At 41.6% G+C, this 19912-nt stretch overlaps 1 protein-coding gene across 1 annotated transcript in view; it reads right to left on the bottom strand.

The window, feature by feature from the left end:
• sptlc2a (serine palmitoyltransferase, long chain base subunit 2a) overlaps positions 1-19912 on the bottom strand; it is a 146500-nt gene that overhangs the window by 56950 nt on the left and 69638 nt on the right. The window contains exons 8-9 of the mRNA XM_072273291.1: positions 14362-14581; positions 6811-6937 (exon numbers count right to left, since the gene is read on the bottom strand). Of these exons, the coding sequence (XP_072129392.1) occupies positions 6811-6937; positions 14362-14581 (347 nt within the window). The remainder of the gene's footprint in view (positions 1-6810; positions 6938-14361; positions 14582-19912) is intronic.

Below are 19912 nucleotides of genomic sequence, written 5' to 3'. Positions count from 1 at the left end.
AGCACCTGGAGGAAACCCAGAGTAAGTCACAGGGAGAATGTACAAACTCCTTGCAGGCAGCAAAGGGAATTGAACCCTGATCGGCAAAAGCTGGTGCTGTAAACGACTATGCCACCAAGCTGTCTTTAACATCTAAAGTACAGATACCAGAATGCTAGTGCTGCAAGTTAACTTAAAACCCTGTTACCCTGCAGATTCACTAGGAGACCATAGAATGACTGTATGAACACTGAACCGTGCTGTGGATTGCGGTGGAGAAGCTGTCCCCATGTGAAGCCGTTCCTCAGCAGGTTCTGTATCATTCCAATGTGCGGCAGCTTAAGCAGGTATTTAAAATTATTGTTAAAGCTCACACATTCACATTTAGTAAGCTCAATCAAAATTTAAGGATATTTGCCAAATTCTACCTTTTCTACTCTATCCCCACTCACAGTACTGGGCTTTTTAAAACTACGTTCAGGCTTAGAATTTTCAATACTAGCTCATGGGGGGTTCACCTGAGCAAAGCGAAAAAAAAAAAATCACCCATAAATTTCCTTATGAACCGTTTATGCAATTTTCCATTAAAATATTTGAATTAGTGTGAGAAACACCTTGATTGATGGATAAAGAACCAAAGAGAATGAGGTTCAGACTCTTGTTTAAATGGCAAGGTCACAGAATTCTGACTGATGGAAGTTAGAAGCAGTTTTCACAAACACTATCAATCATTACATCTGACTTTCAACTTGGTGCCTTGGGAAAAATTAGCCATCAAGGGGACTCTCTGATTTCCCTTTTCAAAATTATGTTTTTCTAATATGCATCCTTGCCAAATAGTTTTTTTACATAATAAATGTACTTCCAACTCAAACACGAGCAATTGTTACTGCAATAAATTCTGCAAAAAAAAAATCTGTAGAAGAGAATGGACACTGCAGAGGCAATTTTCCAGCAAAATGATGAAGGGGCAAATTCCCTTCTCTTCATGAGCAGGACAGAATTAATATTCTCCTTAAAGTAGTTTTTTGGCCATTTTACAACCCTCTACATTGAATTTAAAGATGTATACTCATGGTTTCTGCTAATCCAAACCAATTCCTTGGAGTTCAAAATGCGTCTTTCTCTTGTGCCCCAAGATTTGTTTCAGAGGCAGAGATTATGTAGTAGTTATACAACCCTCCCTTCCTGAGGCTAAAAAACAGACACAAACGATGCCTGCTACTTTTGTAGCTTGCCACATGCAAGCAGCTTTGCTGCCAGATGAGAAGAAATGATCCAGGAAAAGCAACTGGTAAATTGCCACTAATGACAATGGAAATGCCCAAAATTCATAAGCAGCCACAATCTTTGAAAAGTTATTCCAGGTAGAGGGGCCCTGTAAGTTAGGAGAAGGCATTCTCCCACAAAAAAAGTACCCAACTTCTATGGCCATCTGCTCCCATTCCATTTTACAACCATTTCAAGATTGTGAAATAAACCTATGCAAAGTTTACCAACGCAGTTTTTTTTTAAAGCAGACTATTTTATTTCTTTTAATCTGCTCCAGTCATCAATTCATTAAGTGAAAATGAGGTAAAATGACAAAGTACATGCTAATTAACAGATTACCTAAAACTTACATGGACTTGGAAAACTATTCAAGGTAGCATAAATTAAAAAAGTGGCTTTTCAACAGTGCAGCAACCAATTGATTTTCCATCACCTTCCATAAGGTTCCACTGGGCATCCATCAAAAATGAATGACCCCTTACCCAGAAATTAGACCCTAGGTCTAGTCTCTCCAGCTAAAGGAACCAGCCACATCAACTATCATCCCATTTCAGAATGTTGTACACTTCAATGACATCAAATCTCATTTGAACTACCAAGGTATAGGATATTCCTAATCCCTTACGGTTCAACATGATTACCCTCAAAATCCTGTAGTTGAATGCAGTGTACAACCATCAGTCCATTTTCCTTTGGCAAGACACCATTCTAGGCATGGCCTTCTTAACAAACGCATTGAACAAGATTTCTTATCCTTGTGCTCCAAACCCCTAGTAAAAGGGCAACATATCTTTGTTTGCTGCTGCTGCAAGTCCATGATATATTTTGTGCAATAGCTCTTCCAGATCTGTCTGAAAACCAACATTAGCTCCACTATTTAGATATAGTTTTGCTAATTTTTCTACCAAATAATCCAATTTTCTCACATTAAGCTCACTGCCACCTGTTCACCCTCACACAATCTGAATGTCTTGGCAACTCACTTGCCAAACTTTTGCCAGCAAATTACATGAAAGGGTTGAGCACAGTCATTACCATAATCTGTAAAATGCTGAGGGCATTGTACTGATCCTCAATGTATTCTGTGGGTAACATCACAACTCCCACTGTGGCGTCCAGGTGATCTCAATTTAAGTTAATAAATGTAAGGCCAAGGTCAGTACCCAACATCAACACAAAGTGCCATCCTCAGGGTTTAATTCAATATCTAGATTCTTAATGTAATAACTCAGATACGAGTTCTGATCTGCCATACCAAGCGTCGACAACTCGAACAGTTGAACAATAGGATGACAGAATTTAAGCCTGAATTTACACCACACAAGACAGCTGCCAAACTTCAAAAGTTAGTAAAGTTCCCAAATTCATGGAGCATAATCATGAGTAAACTAGAGAAATCAAGATTGTAGGTATCCTGCTTCCAGATGAATGGGGGGGGGAGAAGAGAACTATAGTTCCATTTTAGCTGCACTGATCACCCAAATACCAACAAAACACAAATGGATGCAAATCATCTTCAATACTGAGATGAAGATACTACAGATAACCGAGAAACAGTTAAAACCAGAATGAAATTGTTAAAATACCGATTACAGATTTCACAAGAAATATTATTCATCCACTATTCCTTAGATTTCCCAGTTTATAAAAAATCAGCACAAAGCATGAACTTTGTACTTCCTCACCATTTAATTGTAGCCAAGTTACCCAACTACATAATTTTTTAAAAAGAGACATCCATTGTTACCTTACACCAAGATTAAAATACTCATCTACTCCAAGCACACAAACTCCTTGCATCATTTCTGATTCGCAGCTTGCACAAATCGTTAAATGATAATATTTCTTTCCAAATTAAATGCCTATTTGATCTTTTAATCTAAAAAGGTGTCTTGATTCTTTACAGGGCAACAGGTAGCCAACAAGAGACAGAGTGTGGACGTTACGGAAAAAAAAGTACATCTTTTGATAATTTTACTTCTTCAGAGTGGGAAATAACCATCTTGAGGCATTTCTTGGTATCAGAGCCACACTTTTGTTGAAAATTCAGTGCAACTGAGGTTATAGAAAGCCATGCTACCTTTAGGATCAGGAGACCGCATCTAATACAAATGAGAGAACCAACTCCTATTTAGGATGAAAGGCAAGCCCTACAAAAATTTCTGGGAGAATGCAGAAATCATGGTATGAACATCGATTCTATCTGGGCAACCTCCAAACTGATGGCATGAACATTGGTTTCTCTAGCTTTCAGTAATTTCCACCCCCCCCCCTTTTCATTTTCCATTCTGGATACCCTCCAACTCCTTCCCTCCTCACCTGCCCATCACCAGCCTCCAGTGCCCCTCCTTGGCTATCCCCCATCCCCTTATCACTTCCCAGCTTCTCACTTTACTCCCCCTCCCCTCACCTGCTTTCACCCATCACTAGGCACCTCCACCCCGTCCCCCTACCTTCTTATTCTGGCTTCTTTCCCCTTCCTTTCCAACCCTGAAGGGTCTCACCTGAAACGTCAACTGTTTATTCCTCTCCATACTCGCTACCTGTCCTGCTGAGCTCCTCCAGCATTTTGCGTTGCTGTGGGTCAAAAGCTTGTTATTGTGTTGTACTACGCTGCCCTATTATGCAGCCCATAGCATCTAATATCTCAAGTCACTTGCTCCGATTCTCCATATATCCACTCCCTGAACCATCTTCCATAGCTTTTGTGGTGAATACCAATAAGAATGTGTTTAAGAGTTCACCCATATTCCAAGCTCCACACAAAAGTGACCCTTTTGCTCCCCAAAGGAACTTACTACTAGATACTTGTCCTGAAAGACTTACAAAATACTTCATACAAAATCACTTCTCCAAAAGGTATTCCAGCAGGAATCATTGCAACAGACACTCTAAACTACCTTATCCTGCTGACTTAGTTTCAAACATTAGAACCTTAGAATATTGAAACTAATAAATTAGAAACTTAACCTCTGAAGCCAGCAGATTTCAGTTACTAACAGAACATTCCCAATGGAACAGAATCCTTAAATACAAGTGGTGCCAAAATTCTGGGAAGCAGAAAACAGTATAAAATATGTTCACTTTTCATTCACTAATAATTTCAAACCCCAAGTTGTTAAATATAGCACATATGCAGTGTTCAAGTTTGTTTAATGTTATTTCCAGTACACAACTGTAAAGCACTTGTTACTCTGGATTCACTAAAGCATGAAGAAACATCTTTAAGCACAATAACAAAAAACAATAAATATGAATACATAAGATAGCTTATACACATAGATTGCATGTCTGTAAAGTGATGCTAGGCACAGGAGTATTTGTACGCAAGGTGACTGACTGGAAATGATAAAATAGTGGTGGTTTGGGATGCAGAGGGGTTAGTTAGTGGGTGGAGGTGTTGATCAACCTTACTGCTTGGGGAAAGCAACTGTTTTGGAGTTAGGTAGTCCTGGCATTGGTGCTATGTAGACTCCTTTCTGATGGGAGTTGATGAGCAGTTAAGGTGAGATCCTTCATGTTGATACTGGACCTTTTCTGACATCTTTCTGTATATACCAAAGACATTGTTCTTTTTAAATTTTTTTAAAATAATCACAAGACCCTGCTGAACATTAAAAACTTGAAGCACTGCAGGACTTATCCCATCAGCAAATTGCTCGTTGGCAGAGAAACTGAAGGAACTGGACAATGTGGATTGTGCTGCTGTCTGTGTCACAGATATGTCAGAGGAGTCAGCATTCGAAGGTAGTGTGCAGTCTAACAGTGAGTGATCATCTTAGTCACTTTTCTTGTGATCGCAAGACCCTGTTAGACATTATTAATGTGGAATGCTGCAAATTCAATTTACCGATTTATTGGTGGATGTCAGGGGAGCCACATGGCCTCAGTTGTTGTAAGGATGAGGCTTTAAACTGTGGTATCACCTATTTACAGCCACCTAGGAGAGAGGTGGAGTCGGAGTGCTCCAGCGGAGGCGGTGTGGTGCGCTGTCCAAGCTGGAGTCCGTGCTGCCCGGCAGTGTTCGCTCGGCAGAATACAGCTGTATTGTGTTTAACTGAATATTGCTGCAACATTCACGGACTCAGGGTCTTGGACGATACTTTTTTGTGAGACTACCTTACTGCTATCTTATTTGTGCTTGCTACTTGATTGTGCTATACATGCCTTGTGCTATGAGACTGTTGGTGCTGTGTTTTGAACCTTGGCCCCAGGGTAACACTGTTTCGTATGGCCATATCCATGTATGGTTGAATGACAATTAAACTTGAACTTTATATCCTTGATGGTGGATTGGCTGGAGCCAGTAATACATTGGGCAGTTTTGACTACCCATTGTAGAGCCTTCCCGCCCACCGCAGCATGTTCGGGTGGTCTCTACTGCACATTTGTAGGATGATGCAAGTACTGATGACCATATTCAAGCTCTCTTCAGCATTCTCAGAAAGTAAACAATACTCCTGCTTTAGACTGAGTGTGTGTGTATATATAAAATATAAAAAGGAGGAACATAGATAGGATAGGTAGTAAGTAAGAAATGTTCCTAGGCGATCAAGACTAGAGGGCATAAGTTTAAGGTAAAACAGAACAGTACAGCACAGGTCCTTCTGCACATGATGTTGTGCTGACCTTTTAACCTATACAAGATCAATCAACCCTTCCCTTTTACATAACCCTCCATTTCTCTAAGAGTTTCTTAAATGCACCTAATGTATCTGCCTCTATCAACACCCATGACAGAGCAATCCCCACACTAACCACAGGAGAACCGTGGAATAACCTTTTAAACACAGAGGTGGCAAAGAAAGGGACTTACAAATTTAAACATCTAGCAAACTCGAGTCACTATTAAATTCGTGACTTTGAACCAAGTACAGTTAGTACTTGGTCGGCATAGACCTTGCAGATTGAAGATTTGTACTAACTACGACAAAATAAATAACACTCACAACATGCTGGAGGAACTCAGCAGGTCGGACGAAGGGTTCTGGCCCGAAACGTCGACCGATCTTTTCCACAGATGCTGCCCGACCTGCTGAGTTCCTCCAGCGTGTTGTGAGTGTTGCTTTCACCCCAGCATCTGCAGATTATTTTGTGTTTACGACAAAATAAATGCTGCTTGAGCAATAGCAGTGAATTTCTATTGATTGAGATATTGCAGCACAAAGGACTGAATTGGGACAACACTGACACAGACCAAGGCCACCATATCCTTGATGCAGAAAGGACATCAAAACATGTACGAGATTGATGTCATCTATATAGCTTTGCAAGAACAAGCATGCATTCACCAATAGAAGACAAACTCCACAAATAAATTTAGGCCTATCATAGTTAAAATTAAGAATATTAACAGTAACGCACATAGTATATACTCACGTTGAATTAACATTTCATGGTTGCTATTTCCGCAGTGCATGTTTTTCTTTTCATTACTAACTTAACAGAAATTCATGGTACACTATAGAAAGATTTTTCCCACCAAGGTATGGCCTCCGAGAATTCAATGTACCCAAAAAGGTTGAAAGTTGCACCTTCCATTATGCCATAGAAACTTACCAAGAGTTGTACCATCTTCTCCCATAATGCACTTCATGGAGGCGATGATCTGTTCTGCAACAGGTGCAGACAGTGAAGTAGCATAAACCGTACTGTGAGAATATGAGCGAAGATAGTCCACAAGTTCCTGAAATGCAGATACATCCCAAATGTTAAGAGGGGTGATTAAAGAAACAGCCACCGAAATGAACAAGGAACTGTTTCCCATTCCAGCAATGCTGAACATTTCCAGCATTTTCTGCTTTTAATTATGGAAACTAGCACTGAGTTCCCTGAAATATATAAGATTAAGGGGGTAGTTAGGAGGGTCTAGAATCAGCCGAAAAGAAAATCAAAAGCAGGGCTTTCAGAATTATACCAAGGGAACACTTCAACACAGTATTGCAGCAGCCTGCAACTGTTAGATGTTGATCTTTAAACAATGGATTTTTACATCAATTTATTAAGGACTATAGAACCAAAGGAAATACGAAACCATATCACAAATTAACGACAGCCTTTCTGAATGGGTGAATAGGTTTGAGGGGTTAAAGAGTCTTATGTGCCCATCTTTCCCACAGGTAGAATTTAACTCAAATTCAAACAGCAACCAACACATTTAAAAAAAATTGTTCTAACCCTATTTTAAAACTTGTTTTAATTCTAGTGTTCAAAAAGTGCTCCTTCCCACCCCCACCAACACTGAGCTATTTAACAATCTTTTTGTAACACTTGCAATCGTAACAAGCCAAGGCATTTCTTACTTTTCCACACCTTTCCACAGCATCCAGAATACCAGTATCTGCTGGGTTTTACAAATCCAATTTCCTTTTCATTTACCCAACACATTTGGAATTGAACAATATAGTAAAATTAATTCTCCGCAATAAGTTGAGTCCAAAGCCACAGTAACAAACCATCTTGTGGAATAGGTAGATAGATTGATATACACTATCAATGCACCAGATTATTCTTTGTAGTATCGTTTCAGATCTGCAAGATTAAGTTAGATAAAGAACATGCAACCCCTTGTTAAAATGAGCTAGTGAGGCAGAGTTAAATTTGCATTCTACAGAATCCTTGAAAAATACTTCCTTATGACAGATGGCCATTCAGCCCAGCAAGTCTATGCTAGCCCTCATAACAATCCCATTAATTCCACACCTCCCCCACTTATTTCTTAGTATTTTTCTCTCACCTTCTGTCAACACCCACGCTGGTGCTTCTTTACAATTAACTTCCAGCGCATCTTTGGGATCCAAAGGGGAACCAGAGGTCGGTCCAAATCAAAACCAATGTGGTCACAGAGAACGTGCAAACTCCACATGGTCAAGATAAGAGACCAAGATCCAGATAAGAGATCAAGTTGTTAAAACTCATTAAGTAGAAGCTCTAGCGCACATGCGCCGGTCGTGCATGCAGCCTGGTACAGCTGTTCCGATCTATTCTTACTTTCTTCTCCTTACTTTTTAATTTACATTATTTTTTGTATTTTTTTTCTCACGGTAACACATTGAAGCTGCACCCTCTCTAACATGCTGGTAGAGAGAGTTTTATTTGTTTTTTTTTTAAGCGCTGGAAATGGTTACATCCCGACATGCGGGACAGAAGCAAGGTCACATTGTGTATTCCAGAAACCAGCTAATGCCGGCTAGTTCAGCGAGCAGAGTGGCGGACACCCCTGCTGAAATCCAGAGGAAAACACAGAGGATGCAGAGGGGGAATCACAAAGTCGAGGAAAGAGGACCGGGTCGAGACAACAGAGACTTATGGAGAAGAGGAGTTTGGTGTGTAATACCGTTCCGGCTGACTGGAAGTGCACTGAGAGCGGTAAGCGTAAAGGAGTTGGGTGCTTACTGATCTGGTTAATAACAGATAGCGCAATTTGGTGCATATTACCATCGAGGAACGCGTTTGCAGACTGGATATTGAACTTTTTACTGTTGGACTTCAGTCACATTCCACCGTGATACAACACTAGGCGGCACGGGAGGTTGTTCCTGCCTGTGGCCATCGAACCTGCAGCTCCTCCCGTGGAGGGTCAGACACCCTGAGCCAATAGACTGGTCCTGGACTTATTTTCCATCTGGCATAGTTTGCATTTTGTTGTTTGATTGTTGGTGGTGTTTGTATTGCTATATTTACGCTCTATTCTTGGTTAGTGCGGTTGTAACGAAACCAAATTTCCCTCGGGATTAATAAAGTATATCTATCTATCTCTGCCGCTGCATCACTGTGCCCTCAAGACAGACACACACTAAGTAAACTGAACTAGATTTCAGCTTTGGCTGCTTTGTGGATCACTGCTCCCACCTAGTGGATTCAGGACATTGCAGCTTTTGGTATATTCCAAGTCTCAGTTGGAAAAGTACTTGGCTAGGTGAGAAACGCAACTTGCAGTGTTGAATTGGTTTGAAAATTACAGACAATAATTATGCCTATGTCAAATTAGACTGCTTGAGAAAAAATTCATGGTAAGCCCTCTACATACCCAGTGTTTTTTTTAAGTATTAAAAATACAACATGATGCAATTCCACCCTTAAATTTCAAGTTTTGCACATCAGTATCAACATTTACAGCAGCCCTACTCCAATAACTTTAAAACCCATTAACTATGTGGCATGACTTGTGTGATGAAGTAGAGAGGATTTCTGGGGTCAGTTTCCATTAAAATAAATCGCACGTTTATCACTTGTGGTACACATTAGTTTGATTTAAATGTCCTCACGAGAAAAAAAGCAGTAAATTTACTCAGGTTAATTAATTCTCAATTACAAAATTATGAATTTAAATTAGGTGCTTTGTTTTAGAGTCCAAGGCTTTACAGCAAGTAACTTGTAATAGTATTTTCAGTGATTGCCAGGAGGTGGCGATAGTAAGCAGCTACAGGCTGCCTTCTAACAACTACAGTTTCATTGAACACTTCACCAGTGAGTGGTGTTGGGGACCGCTGATCAATGCACTTCGTACAGCCTTCTCTACATCAGTGACACTTGACATTGCAGGACTGCTTTGTTTAGCACCTCTGCTTTGCCCACAACAAGCAGGATTTCCCAGTGGCCAAATATTTTCATTCCAATCCTCATTCCTACATGTTGGCCCATTGGCCTCCTCCACTGCAACGATGTGAGGGATGGAAGAGCAACACCTCATTCCACCTGGATAGCTTTCAAACTGATGGCATGAACACAAATTTCTCCAGCTTAGAACATAGAAATCTACAGCACATCACAGGCCTTTCGGCCCACAATGTTACCTACTCGAGACACTGCCTAGAATTTCCCTACTGTATAGTCCTCTACCTTTCTAAGCTCCATGTGCCTACCAAACAGTCTCTTAATAGACCCAAAGTATCCGCCTCCACCACCGTTGCTGACAGTGCATCCCACACACCCACCATTCTGTGCGGAAAAACTTACCCCCAACATCCCCCCTGTACCTACTTCCAAGCAACTTAAACTATGCCCTCTCATGTTAGCCCATTTCAGCCTCTGGCTATCCACATGACCAATGCCTGTCATCATCTTGTACACCTCTGTCTGGTCACCTCTTATCCTCCATCACTCTAAGGAGAAAAGGCCAAACTCACTCAACTTATTCTCAGGCATATTTTCCAACCCAGGCAACATCCTTGTAAATCTCCTCTGCACTCTCTCCACATCCTTCCTGTAGTAAGTTGACCAGAACTGAACACATACTCCGAGTGGGGTCTGACCAAGATTTTATGTAGCTGTAACATTACCTCACGGCTCTTGAACTCAATCCCACAGTTGATGAAGGCTAACACACCATACGCCTTCTTAACAACACTGTCAACCTGTGCAGCAGCTTTGAGCGTCCTATCCACACAGACCCCAAGATCTCTCTGATCTCTAACTATCTCTCTCTAACTGCTCATAAATCCTGCCTCTCAGGATCTTCAATAACTTGCCCACCACTGAGGTAAGAGTCACTGGTCTATAATTTCCTGGGTTATCTCTACTCCCTTCCTTGAACAAGGGAACAACATTTTCAACCCTCCAATAATTCTGTCCCTATTGATGATGCAAAGATCATCACCAGAGGCTCAGCAATCTCCTCCCTTGCTTCCCACAGAAGCCCAGGATACATCTCGTCCGGTCCCGGCGACTTATCCAACCTTAATGCTTTTCCAAAGCTCTAGCACATCCTTTTTCTCAATGTCTATACGCTCAAGTATACTGAAGCAAAGTATTCAAGTACCTTTGCTACTTCCTCCGACCCCATGCACACATTTCCACTGCTGCACCTGACTGGTCCCATTCTCATACGGCTCATCCTCTTGTTCTTCACAAACTTGCAAAATGCCTTGGGGGGGTGGGGGGGGGGGCGGTCTTTTAACCTGCTTGCCAAAGCCTTCTCATGGCCTCTTCTAGCTCTCCTAATTTCATTCTTAAGCTCCTTCTTGGCAACCTTGTAATTTTCTAGAACTCTATCAGTACCTGGTTTCTTGAACCTTTCGTAAACTTTTCTTTTCATAACTAGATTTTCCATATGCTTTGTTTACCATGGTTCTCTTGCCCTACCACCCTTTCCCTGCCTCAATGGAATATACCTATACAGAACACCATGCAAATGTTCCCCAAATATTTGCCACATTTCTGCCATGCATTTCCCTGAGAACATCTGCTCCCAAGTTCCTGCTTAATAGCATATTTCCCCCTAACCCAGTTAAATGTTTTCCCAAACTGTCTGCTCCTATCCCTCTAAAGCACTATGGTAAAGGAGATACGAGTTGTGATCACTACCTCCAAAATGCTCTTCTGAGAGATCTGACACCTGACCAGGTTCTTTTCCCAATACCAGATCAAGTACAGCCTCTCCTCCAGTTGGCTTATCTATATATTGCATCAGGAAACCTTCCTGAACACACCTAACAAACTTCAACCCATATAAACCCCTCGCTCTAAGGAGATGCCAGTCAATATTAGGAAAGTTAAAATCTCCCATCACAACAACCCTATTATTGTGCTGTTCCAGAACCCTCTTACTATTGGAAGGGGGAGGGTCTATAAAAACACCCAGTAGAGTTATTGCCTCTTTCCTGTTTCTGACTTCCACCCACACTGACTCAATAGCTAATCTCTCCATGACTTCCTCCTTTTCTGCAGCCATGACACACGCTATGCCTGATTAGCAATGCCATGCCCTCACCTCTTTTGACCTCCCTGTTCCCAACCCCTGCAAATCTAGTTTAAACACCCCCCCCCATAGCATTAGCAAACCTCCCCGCCAGGATATTAGTCCCCCTCGGATTCAAGTGCAACCTGTCCTTTTTGTACAGGTCACACCTGCCCCAGAAGAGTTCCCAATGATCCAGAAATCTGAATCTCTGCCCTCTACTACAATCCTTCAGCCTTGCATTTATCTACCACCTCATTCTATTCGTATACTCATTGTCGTGTGGCACAGGCAGCATCCTGAGATTACTGTCCTTGAGGTCCTGCTTCTCAGTTTCCTTCCTAACTCCCTGTATTCTGTTTCCAGGACCTCCTCCCTTTTTCTACCCAAGTCGTTGGTACCAATATGTACCACGACCTCTATCTGCTCACCCTCCCATTTCAGGATGTTGTGCTAACTTCCACTACTTTCAGATGGATACAAGAAAATTTCCAAGTCAGTGAACATCCTTTGGAGTACAGTGAAGTCAATCATCAAGAGATGGAAAAATACGGCTCAGCTGTAAATCTGCCTAGAGCAGGCCATCCTCAAAAACTGAGTGACTGTGCAAGAAGGGGACTACTGAGGGAGGCCATCAAGAGACCATTGACACTCTGGAGGAGTTGCAAGCTTCAGTGGCTGTGAAGAGAGAGACTGGGCATTCAACTGTTGAACTGGTGCTGGAAGAGGGTTCTACAGTCTGATGAAACCAAAATTGAGCTCTATGGCCATTAGACTAAATGCCATGTTTAACGCAAGCTAAACACCGCACATCAAAAACACACCATCCCTACCATCAAGCATAGTGGTGGCTGCATCACACGATGGGGATGCTTCACTGCAGCAGGCCCTGGGAGGCTTGTGAAAGTAGAGGGTAAAATGAATGCAGCAAAATACATGGAAATCCTAGCGGAAAACCTGATGCAGTCTGCAAAAGAATTGTGATTTGGGAGAAAATTTGTTTTCCAGCAAGACAATGACCCCAAGCACAAAGCCAAAGCTACACAGGAATGGCTTAAAAACAACAAAGTTAGCGTCCTGGAGTGGCCAAGTCAGAGTCAAGACCTCAGTCCAATTGACAATTTGTGGCTGGACTTGAAAAGGGCTGTTCGCTCACGACCCTCATGCAATCTGACAGAGCTTGAGCAATTTTGTAAAGAATGGGGAAAAATTGCAGTGTCCAGATGTGCAAAGCTGATAGAGACCTATCCACACAGACTCAAGGCTGTAATTGCTGCCAAAAGTGCATCTACTAAACACTGAATTGGAGGTGAGTAAGCAATGAATTATTTTTTGTTTAATAATTGTAATAAATTTAGACTAATTTGTAGTAATTTGTTTTCACTTTTGACACGGAAGAGGCTTTTCTGTTGATCAGTCAAAAAAGCCAAATTAAATCCACTGATTCAGTATTGTAAAACAATACAACATGAAAACTTTCAAGGGGGAAGAATACTTTTTATAGGCGCTGCATACTGTTCCAAACTAACCCAATGCAACAAAGAATACAACGTAATATTTAGACTTGTTACATTTGACATTCAATTCAACAATTACAGATAAGCAGCCTTTCCTGTTCACATCAGAACTGAGCAGCTCTGATGGGAAATTATTGACCTGAAACATCAATCATTTCTCTCTGCAAAAGCCACTTGGCTTGAGTGTTTCCTGCATTACTTTTACTTCAGCTCTCCAGCATCTGCAGTTTGCCTTTCATCTGGATTAAGAACAGCAAAATATATTGCTTCTAATGCAATATATACCACTTTTCTACAAAAAAAGTCTTGGAGACAGCCCAGTCCATCACAGGCAAAACCCTCCCCATCTTTGAGCACATTTACAAGAAGCACTGCCACAAGTAAGTAGTATCCATCGTCAAGGACACCCACCACACAGGCTTTTCTTGCTACAGCCATGGGCACAAGGTACTGGAAGTCACATCACCAGGTTCAGGAACAGTTACTATCGTGCAGCCATCACGCTCCACAAATACTTCACTCACCTCAACTCTAAAATAATTCCAAACCCAACAGACTCACTTTCAGGGACTCTAAAACTCATGCTCTGTTTTTTTCTAATTTACACAATTAGTCTTTGGCATAATCATTATCAGCCTTTAGGTACATAGTTTTTCATAAATTATTTCTTTACTTTCTTGTAAATGCCTGTAAGAAAATGAGTCTCAAAATAGTATATTGTGACTAAATCCACTGATAGATCAATTTAATTTGACTTTGAATAAATTTTATTTTGACTTTAATGCATGGGAGGAAGTTCAGCTCATTATTATAAACAACCAGCCTCTGGGAGGCAAACAGGATGCGAAACATTTGATCTGATATGGCATTTCATAAAAGGATCTGACATGGGAAGGGTGAGACAAATTATTGTACCTTTTTGCCACCTATGTATCCACCAGCTGCGCCAAAGCTCTTGGTGAAAGTTCCCATCATGACATCCACATCCTTGGGGTTCAGATCAAAATATTCAACCACACCACGGCCTGTGGGTCCTAGAGCCCCGATGCTGTGAGCTTCATCCAGGTAAAGATAGGCTTTGTATTTTTTCTTTAAAGCTACTATCTCAGGCAAGCGGACAATGGAGCCTTCCATACTGTGAACAAGAAAGGCAGATTTGCACTTAACATTGTTAACGCGTCCCAGTCATCACTAACTTAACCCATCTCAACTTGTATAGAGTCCTGTTAATTCAAAGACCAAAATTCTATTATCTTGATAAACAAACTGCTTATTTTGTTCTCGTTATGGCTTTTGTCAATTATTAACACAACCAGTCACAAACTTTCAAGACAATTTCCAAATTACAGTACACTAGCCTCTGACATTGTCACTGAAAGTAGTGCTAATCTCATTTTATTGCACTGTAATGATTCCTTTTACACTGCACCTTGCCAGACCTGCAGATACAGCACTGCTCATTAGGTTCTGTCCATGGCACAGAGTCAAGCTGCCTTGATTTTTTGCAATCTTTCCTCAACCTTAAGCTTAAACAAAAACAATCACTGTACATCACTCCCAGGTCCCTGCATTTCATGGCGCTAACTTGGGCTATTAGCAACAGTGTCAAGTCAAGAAAGGGTTACCGCATGGGGAATGAAAGGGTTACCATATGAGGAATGTCTGGCAGCTCTTAGGCTGTATTCCCCAACGTTCAGGAGAATGGGGGGGGGGGGGGGGAAGGATCTCAAAAACATTCTGAATATTAAAAGGCCTGAAAAGATTAGATGTGGCAAAGTTACTTCCCATGGTAGGGGAGCCTAGGGTTAAAGGGCAAGACTTCAGGATTGAAGAATGCGACCAGAGGGTGGTAAATCTGTGGAATTTACTGCGACATGTGGCTGTGGAGGCCATGTCATTGGGTGTATTTAAGGCAGAGATAGATAGGGTCTTGATTTGCCAGGCCAAAGGGTATGGGAGAAGGCAGAGGAATGGGGATGACTGGAAGAATTTGATCAGCCCATGATGTAATGGCGGAGCAGACTCGATGGGCTGAAGGGCCTACTTCTGCTCCTACATCTTATTTCTGGCATCCGTTAGTCTTGCAAGACCATGGATCTGCACCTGGGAAGTCTTCACTCTCCAGAGCGCAGGCCTGGGCAAGGTTGTATGGAGGACTGGCAGTTGCCCATGCTGCAAGCATCCCCTCTCCACGACACCGATGTTGTCCAAGGGAAGGGCAAGGACCGATACAGCTTGGCACCGGTGTCATCGCAGAGCACTGTGTGGTTAAGTGCCTTGCTCAAGGAAGCAACATGTTGCCTTGGCTGGGGCTCGAACTCACGACCTTCAAGTTGCAAGCCGAACCACTTGGCCACGTGCCCATATCTTATGGAATAGGTTAGGGATTTATTCCATGGAGTGTGAAAGAATGAAGGAAGATCTTTTAAGGGTATACAAATTTATGAGCACTATAGATAGGGTAAATGCAAATTGACAGAAGATCACATACCTGCAAGAATACTGTTGTACCAGATGATTTTAAACTTGCCAAATATTGACTGGAGCTGCTATAGTGCAAATGAGGAAGAAGTTGAATGTGTTTAGGAATGTTTAAGGAATATGTAAATAGTCTTACTAGAGACAGTAACACTAGTGCGTCAGAAATGAGGCTGGACAAATGGCTCAAATGTCAGTGGGGGAACACTTTGGACCTGTGAATATAGTTTTAAAATAATCATGGAAGAATATAAGACCAGTCCACCATGCTGTGTGGCGCGTGGCCAAGTGGTTAGGGTGTTGGACTAGCAACCTGAAGGTCGTGGGTTCGAGCCTCAGCTGAGGCAACGTGTGTGCCCTTGAGCAAGGCACTTAACCACAAAATGCTCCGGTCTACCCAGCTGAGAATGGGTACTGGCAAAAAAATGCTGGGGATTAACCTCGCGATAGTCTGGCTTCCTATTTGGGCGGGGGGGGGGGGGCAGTCTTGTACTCTCAGTCACTTCACGCCATGGAAACTGGCATAAGCACTGGCCTGATGGGCCACAAGGCTCGTGACAGACTTTAAAAAAATAACAACCGTGCTGAAATCCTCAATTTTGATGAGAAATAGCAAACACTGATCGGGAGAGGCTGTCAATAGAAAAACGGAGGTCTGGAAATTGGTAGACTGTTAAAGTGAAACAGGAGGAGGCCGAGGTCAGCATTCTCCTGTTAGAGTGAAGGCAAGGTTGGCAGGAACTCTAGTTGACAAGCAATTTTAATGTTATGGTCAGAAAAAGGAGGCAGCATCAATCAGAAATAGACTGCTAAAATCAAGAATCCTTCAGTAAAAGGGATATAGGAGTTGGGGGTGGGGGGGGGGGGGAAGAGAGGAGAAGTACTCCATCAGGAATTTTAGGGTGTATTACCAGTTTTTCTTTCTGGTAAATGACTGCACATTTACACCATATTCTGCTACAACCAAAATTTGGCAATCCTGCTATGCCAAGTTTCATAGAAGTTATTAAGAGTACATAATTAGTTTTACTAGTTTGACAGGTAAACAAATTTGTATGTATCTATATAAATTTCTTTGAAGTGGCAGGACAAGCTGAAAGGTATTAAAAGTGTTCTGAAATAGAGGCGTAGAAAAAAATAACGGTGGTTATTTAATACAACGGATTCTGGTTAATTGTGCCATTGGTTAATTGGGGCAGCTGTTTATTTGGAACAACTCAAAAACAAAAAACCAATCAAGAAAATAGCCATGATTCCTTCATTTATTTGGGACACTGATGCTTAATTGGGACAGAAGTCTGTCACTGAATCGTTTCTAATTAGCATCAATTGCATGCACTTGTGTGGCTTTTCAACACTGGACCGTGCTTGGAGTGAATAGTTTTTAAAATACCATCAGTTGCATGTGGTTGCGTTCACAGAGCAGAGATTTTTGTCACTGATAAGTGGCAAGAAATAAGCAGTTCACTGCAGTTTCAAGCATTCAAAACTTTGAGATGCCAGAAACAACTGGGAGCAAAAATGAAACAATTTTACTCGTTGAACAAGTTAGGAACTAAGAATTTGAAGGTATCTACAATCATCCTGAATGTTACAATGAAAGTTAAGATTTGGAAGGTGCAATCGTTGAAAGCATTGTATGAAATCAGTCTATCATTGGTACTAGGCATCTGCTGATTTTGTTCATTTCTAGTCAAAAGAACACAGCAGCATACACTGGATGCATTAGGAGCTAATAGTTTTACAGTACTGGCAATGTTTTAAGTGAAATTTAATTTCAATAGCAAATACATAATTTGCTACTCAGTTCAACAGCGTTTGTCTTTTTTTCCCAAACCTTTTTGACCATTTTCATGAAACTTCAGCCAATTGAGCTAGCTGCTTAATACAGCCAAAATGTCCTGGTTCTGATGTGTCCCAATTAACTGGGACATATCAAGTTAACAATTTACTTTGCCCTGAGCACTCAGTCCATTAAGTGAGGGTACTACAGGCCCATCTAGTCTGCAATGAACTATTATTTTGCCTCATTTTATCGACCAGCACCTGGACAATGGCTGTCCATACCCCTTCCAACCACGTACTTATCCAAACCTCTCAAATGCTGCAATCAAAGTCAATGCAGACTTTCAAAACAATTGCATTCCTCAATTTACATTCTTTAGCAATCAACTTGCTGGTTGCCCTACGACACACCTACACAATGGGGGAAATTTACAATAGCAATTAACCTACCAACCAGCATATTTTTGGGGCTATAACAGGAAACTGGAACAACTTTGGAGAAAACAGATGGTCACAGGGAGAAGGTTCAAACACCACACAGACTATACCAGAGGTCAGTACTGAACATAGATGCTGGTGCTATTCTGCTAACTTGTATTGAACCATAAAAGCACTGGTTAATTAACAGCATTTTATTCAATTTTAGGCTTGGATAGGGATAGCCAAGTAAAAATGCAGAAACATTTAAAATGGCTTCAGGTACCAGTCATTTAAGATACCAGACTAAACTAGAAAAAGCAGGTGGTTGCCTTTGGTTCAAAATATGTTTGCGAGCAGAAGTATGCACTCAATGCATGGTAGAAGTATACTCCCATCACAAGGACCAAAAGATTCAACAAACGCAAGAGCAGGCAAGGTTGAGGAACACACACTAAATGCTGGAGGAACTCAGCAGACCACTTTTTCCAGCCCATAGATGCTGCCTGGCGTGCTGAGTTCCTCCAGCATTTCGTGTGTTGCCTGGATCTCCAGCATCTGCAGACTTTCTCTTGTTTGTGAAGATGATTGAGAATCTTTCTAAAACTCAATATACTGTTACAACCAGGATTTTGCTGCCTGAGAAGATGGCAAAAATTACGGTCTTCAATAGGCAAATGGATCAGCTCTAAGAGGAAAGTAAAATTCAGGGAGAAGACGGGGAATGGGAGAAAACAATAGGTATCAAATTAGCTTGGATTTGATAGGCATTTTCTGTGCCATTATGATTCGACAATTTTCTTGTGCTAAGTGATTCACAAGTGTATTTCAACTTTCTGTTCCTTGAGCACACAATCTAAAAACCCACAAACAGCTTGAACATTGACAGTGGCATATTCTGATCCTAACTGAAGTAAGAGACTGTCTTATAAAGGTTACTTTGATTAGGTAACCTAAATACATTGAATAAAGTGCTGCTCAGCGGTACACAGCATATACCTCAGGATGTAACATGCTGACTTGACTCCACAATCTAATTATTAGAAACTCCCCAGTCAGTCCAAAGCATTGTTTCCATGATAATGCAGACGGGTTACTTAATAAGTTTGTAGATGACAAATGGCTAAGTTATGGGTAGTAGGGAAGTTATCAAAGGAAACAGTAGGATCTACAGTACTGTGCAGAAGTCTTAGATAGTTAGAATATGAATATATACATATAGTGACTTGACCATATTCTACATATCCATGGGGTCTCCGACTTTTACATAGCCCTGTATATCAACATGGAGCAGAACAAGTTTGTAAATCTGGCAGAAGCAAGTGATGCAGGGAACGGCAAGGGTGGACAGTGCCGCAGGAGGGGCGTGGAACACATGGCAGAGAAGGAGTGCCGGGGTGGGGTGGCGCAGGTGTAGACACATCCAGCCCTGCGACCACAGGCAAGGTCATGTGATTCCAAACAATTGGTTTATTGATCATTACAGAATGTCTCTCTGGTGCTTCCTGCTCCCTCCCCTCTCCCAGCCCCTTCCCCACTCAGTCCACAATAGAGACCCAGATCAGAATCTGGTTTATCATTTTTTTTTGCAGCAGTACAGTACAATGCATATTACTACATTACTGTGCAAAAGTCTTGGGTGCCTTACTCTAGTCAGAGGGTGGTAAATCCAGAATTTGTTGCTAACAGCGGAGGTGGAGGTCAGTCACTGGGTGTATTTAAAGTAGAGATAGTAGGTTTTCGATTAGCCAGGGCATCAAAGGGTACGGGGAGAAGACAGGGGAGT

The sequence above is a fragment of the Mobula birostris genome, chromosome 1 (assembly GCF_030028105.1).
Source record: "Mobula birostris isolate sMobBir1 chromosome 1, sMobBir1.hap1, whole genome shotgun sequence".
Taxonomy (NCBI): domain Eukaryota; kingdom Metazoa; phylum Chordata; class Chondrichthyes; order Myliobatiformes; family Myliobatidae; genus Mobula; species Mobula birostris.
The sequence above is the reverse complement of the archived record's forward strand: the minus strand, read 5'-3'. Positions and strand labels throughout refer to the sequence as shown.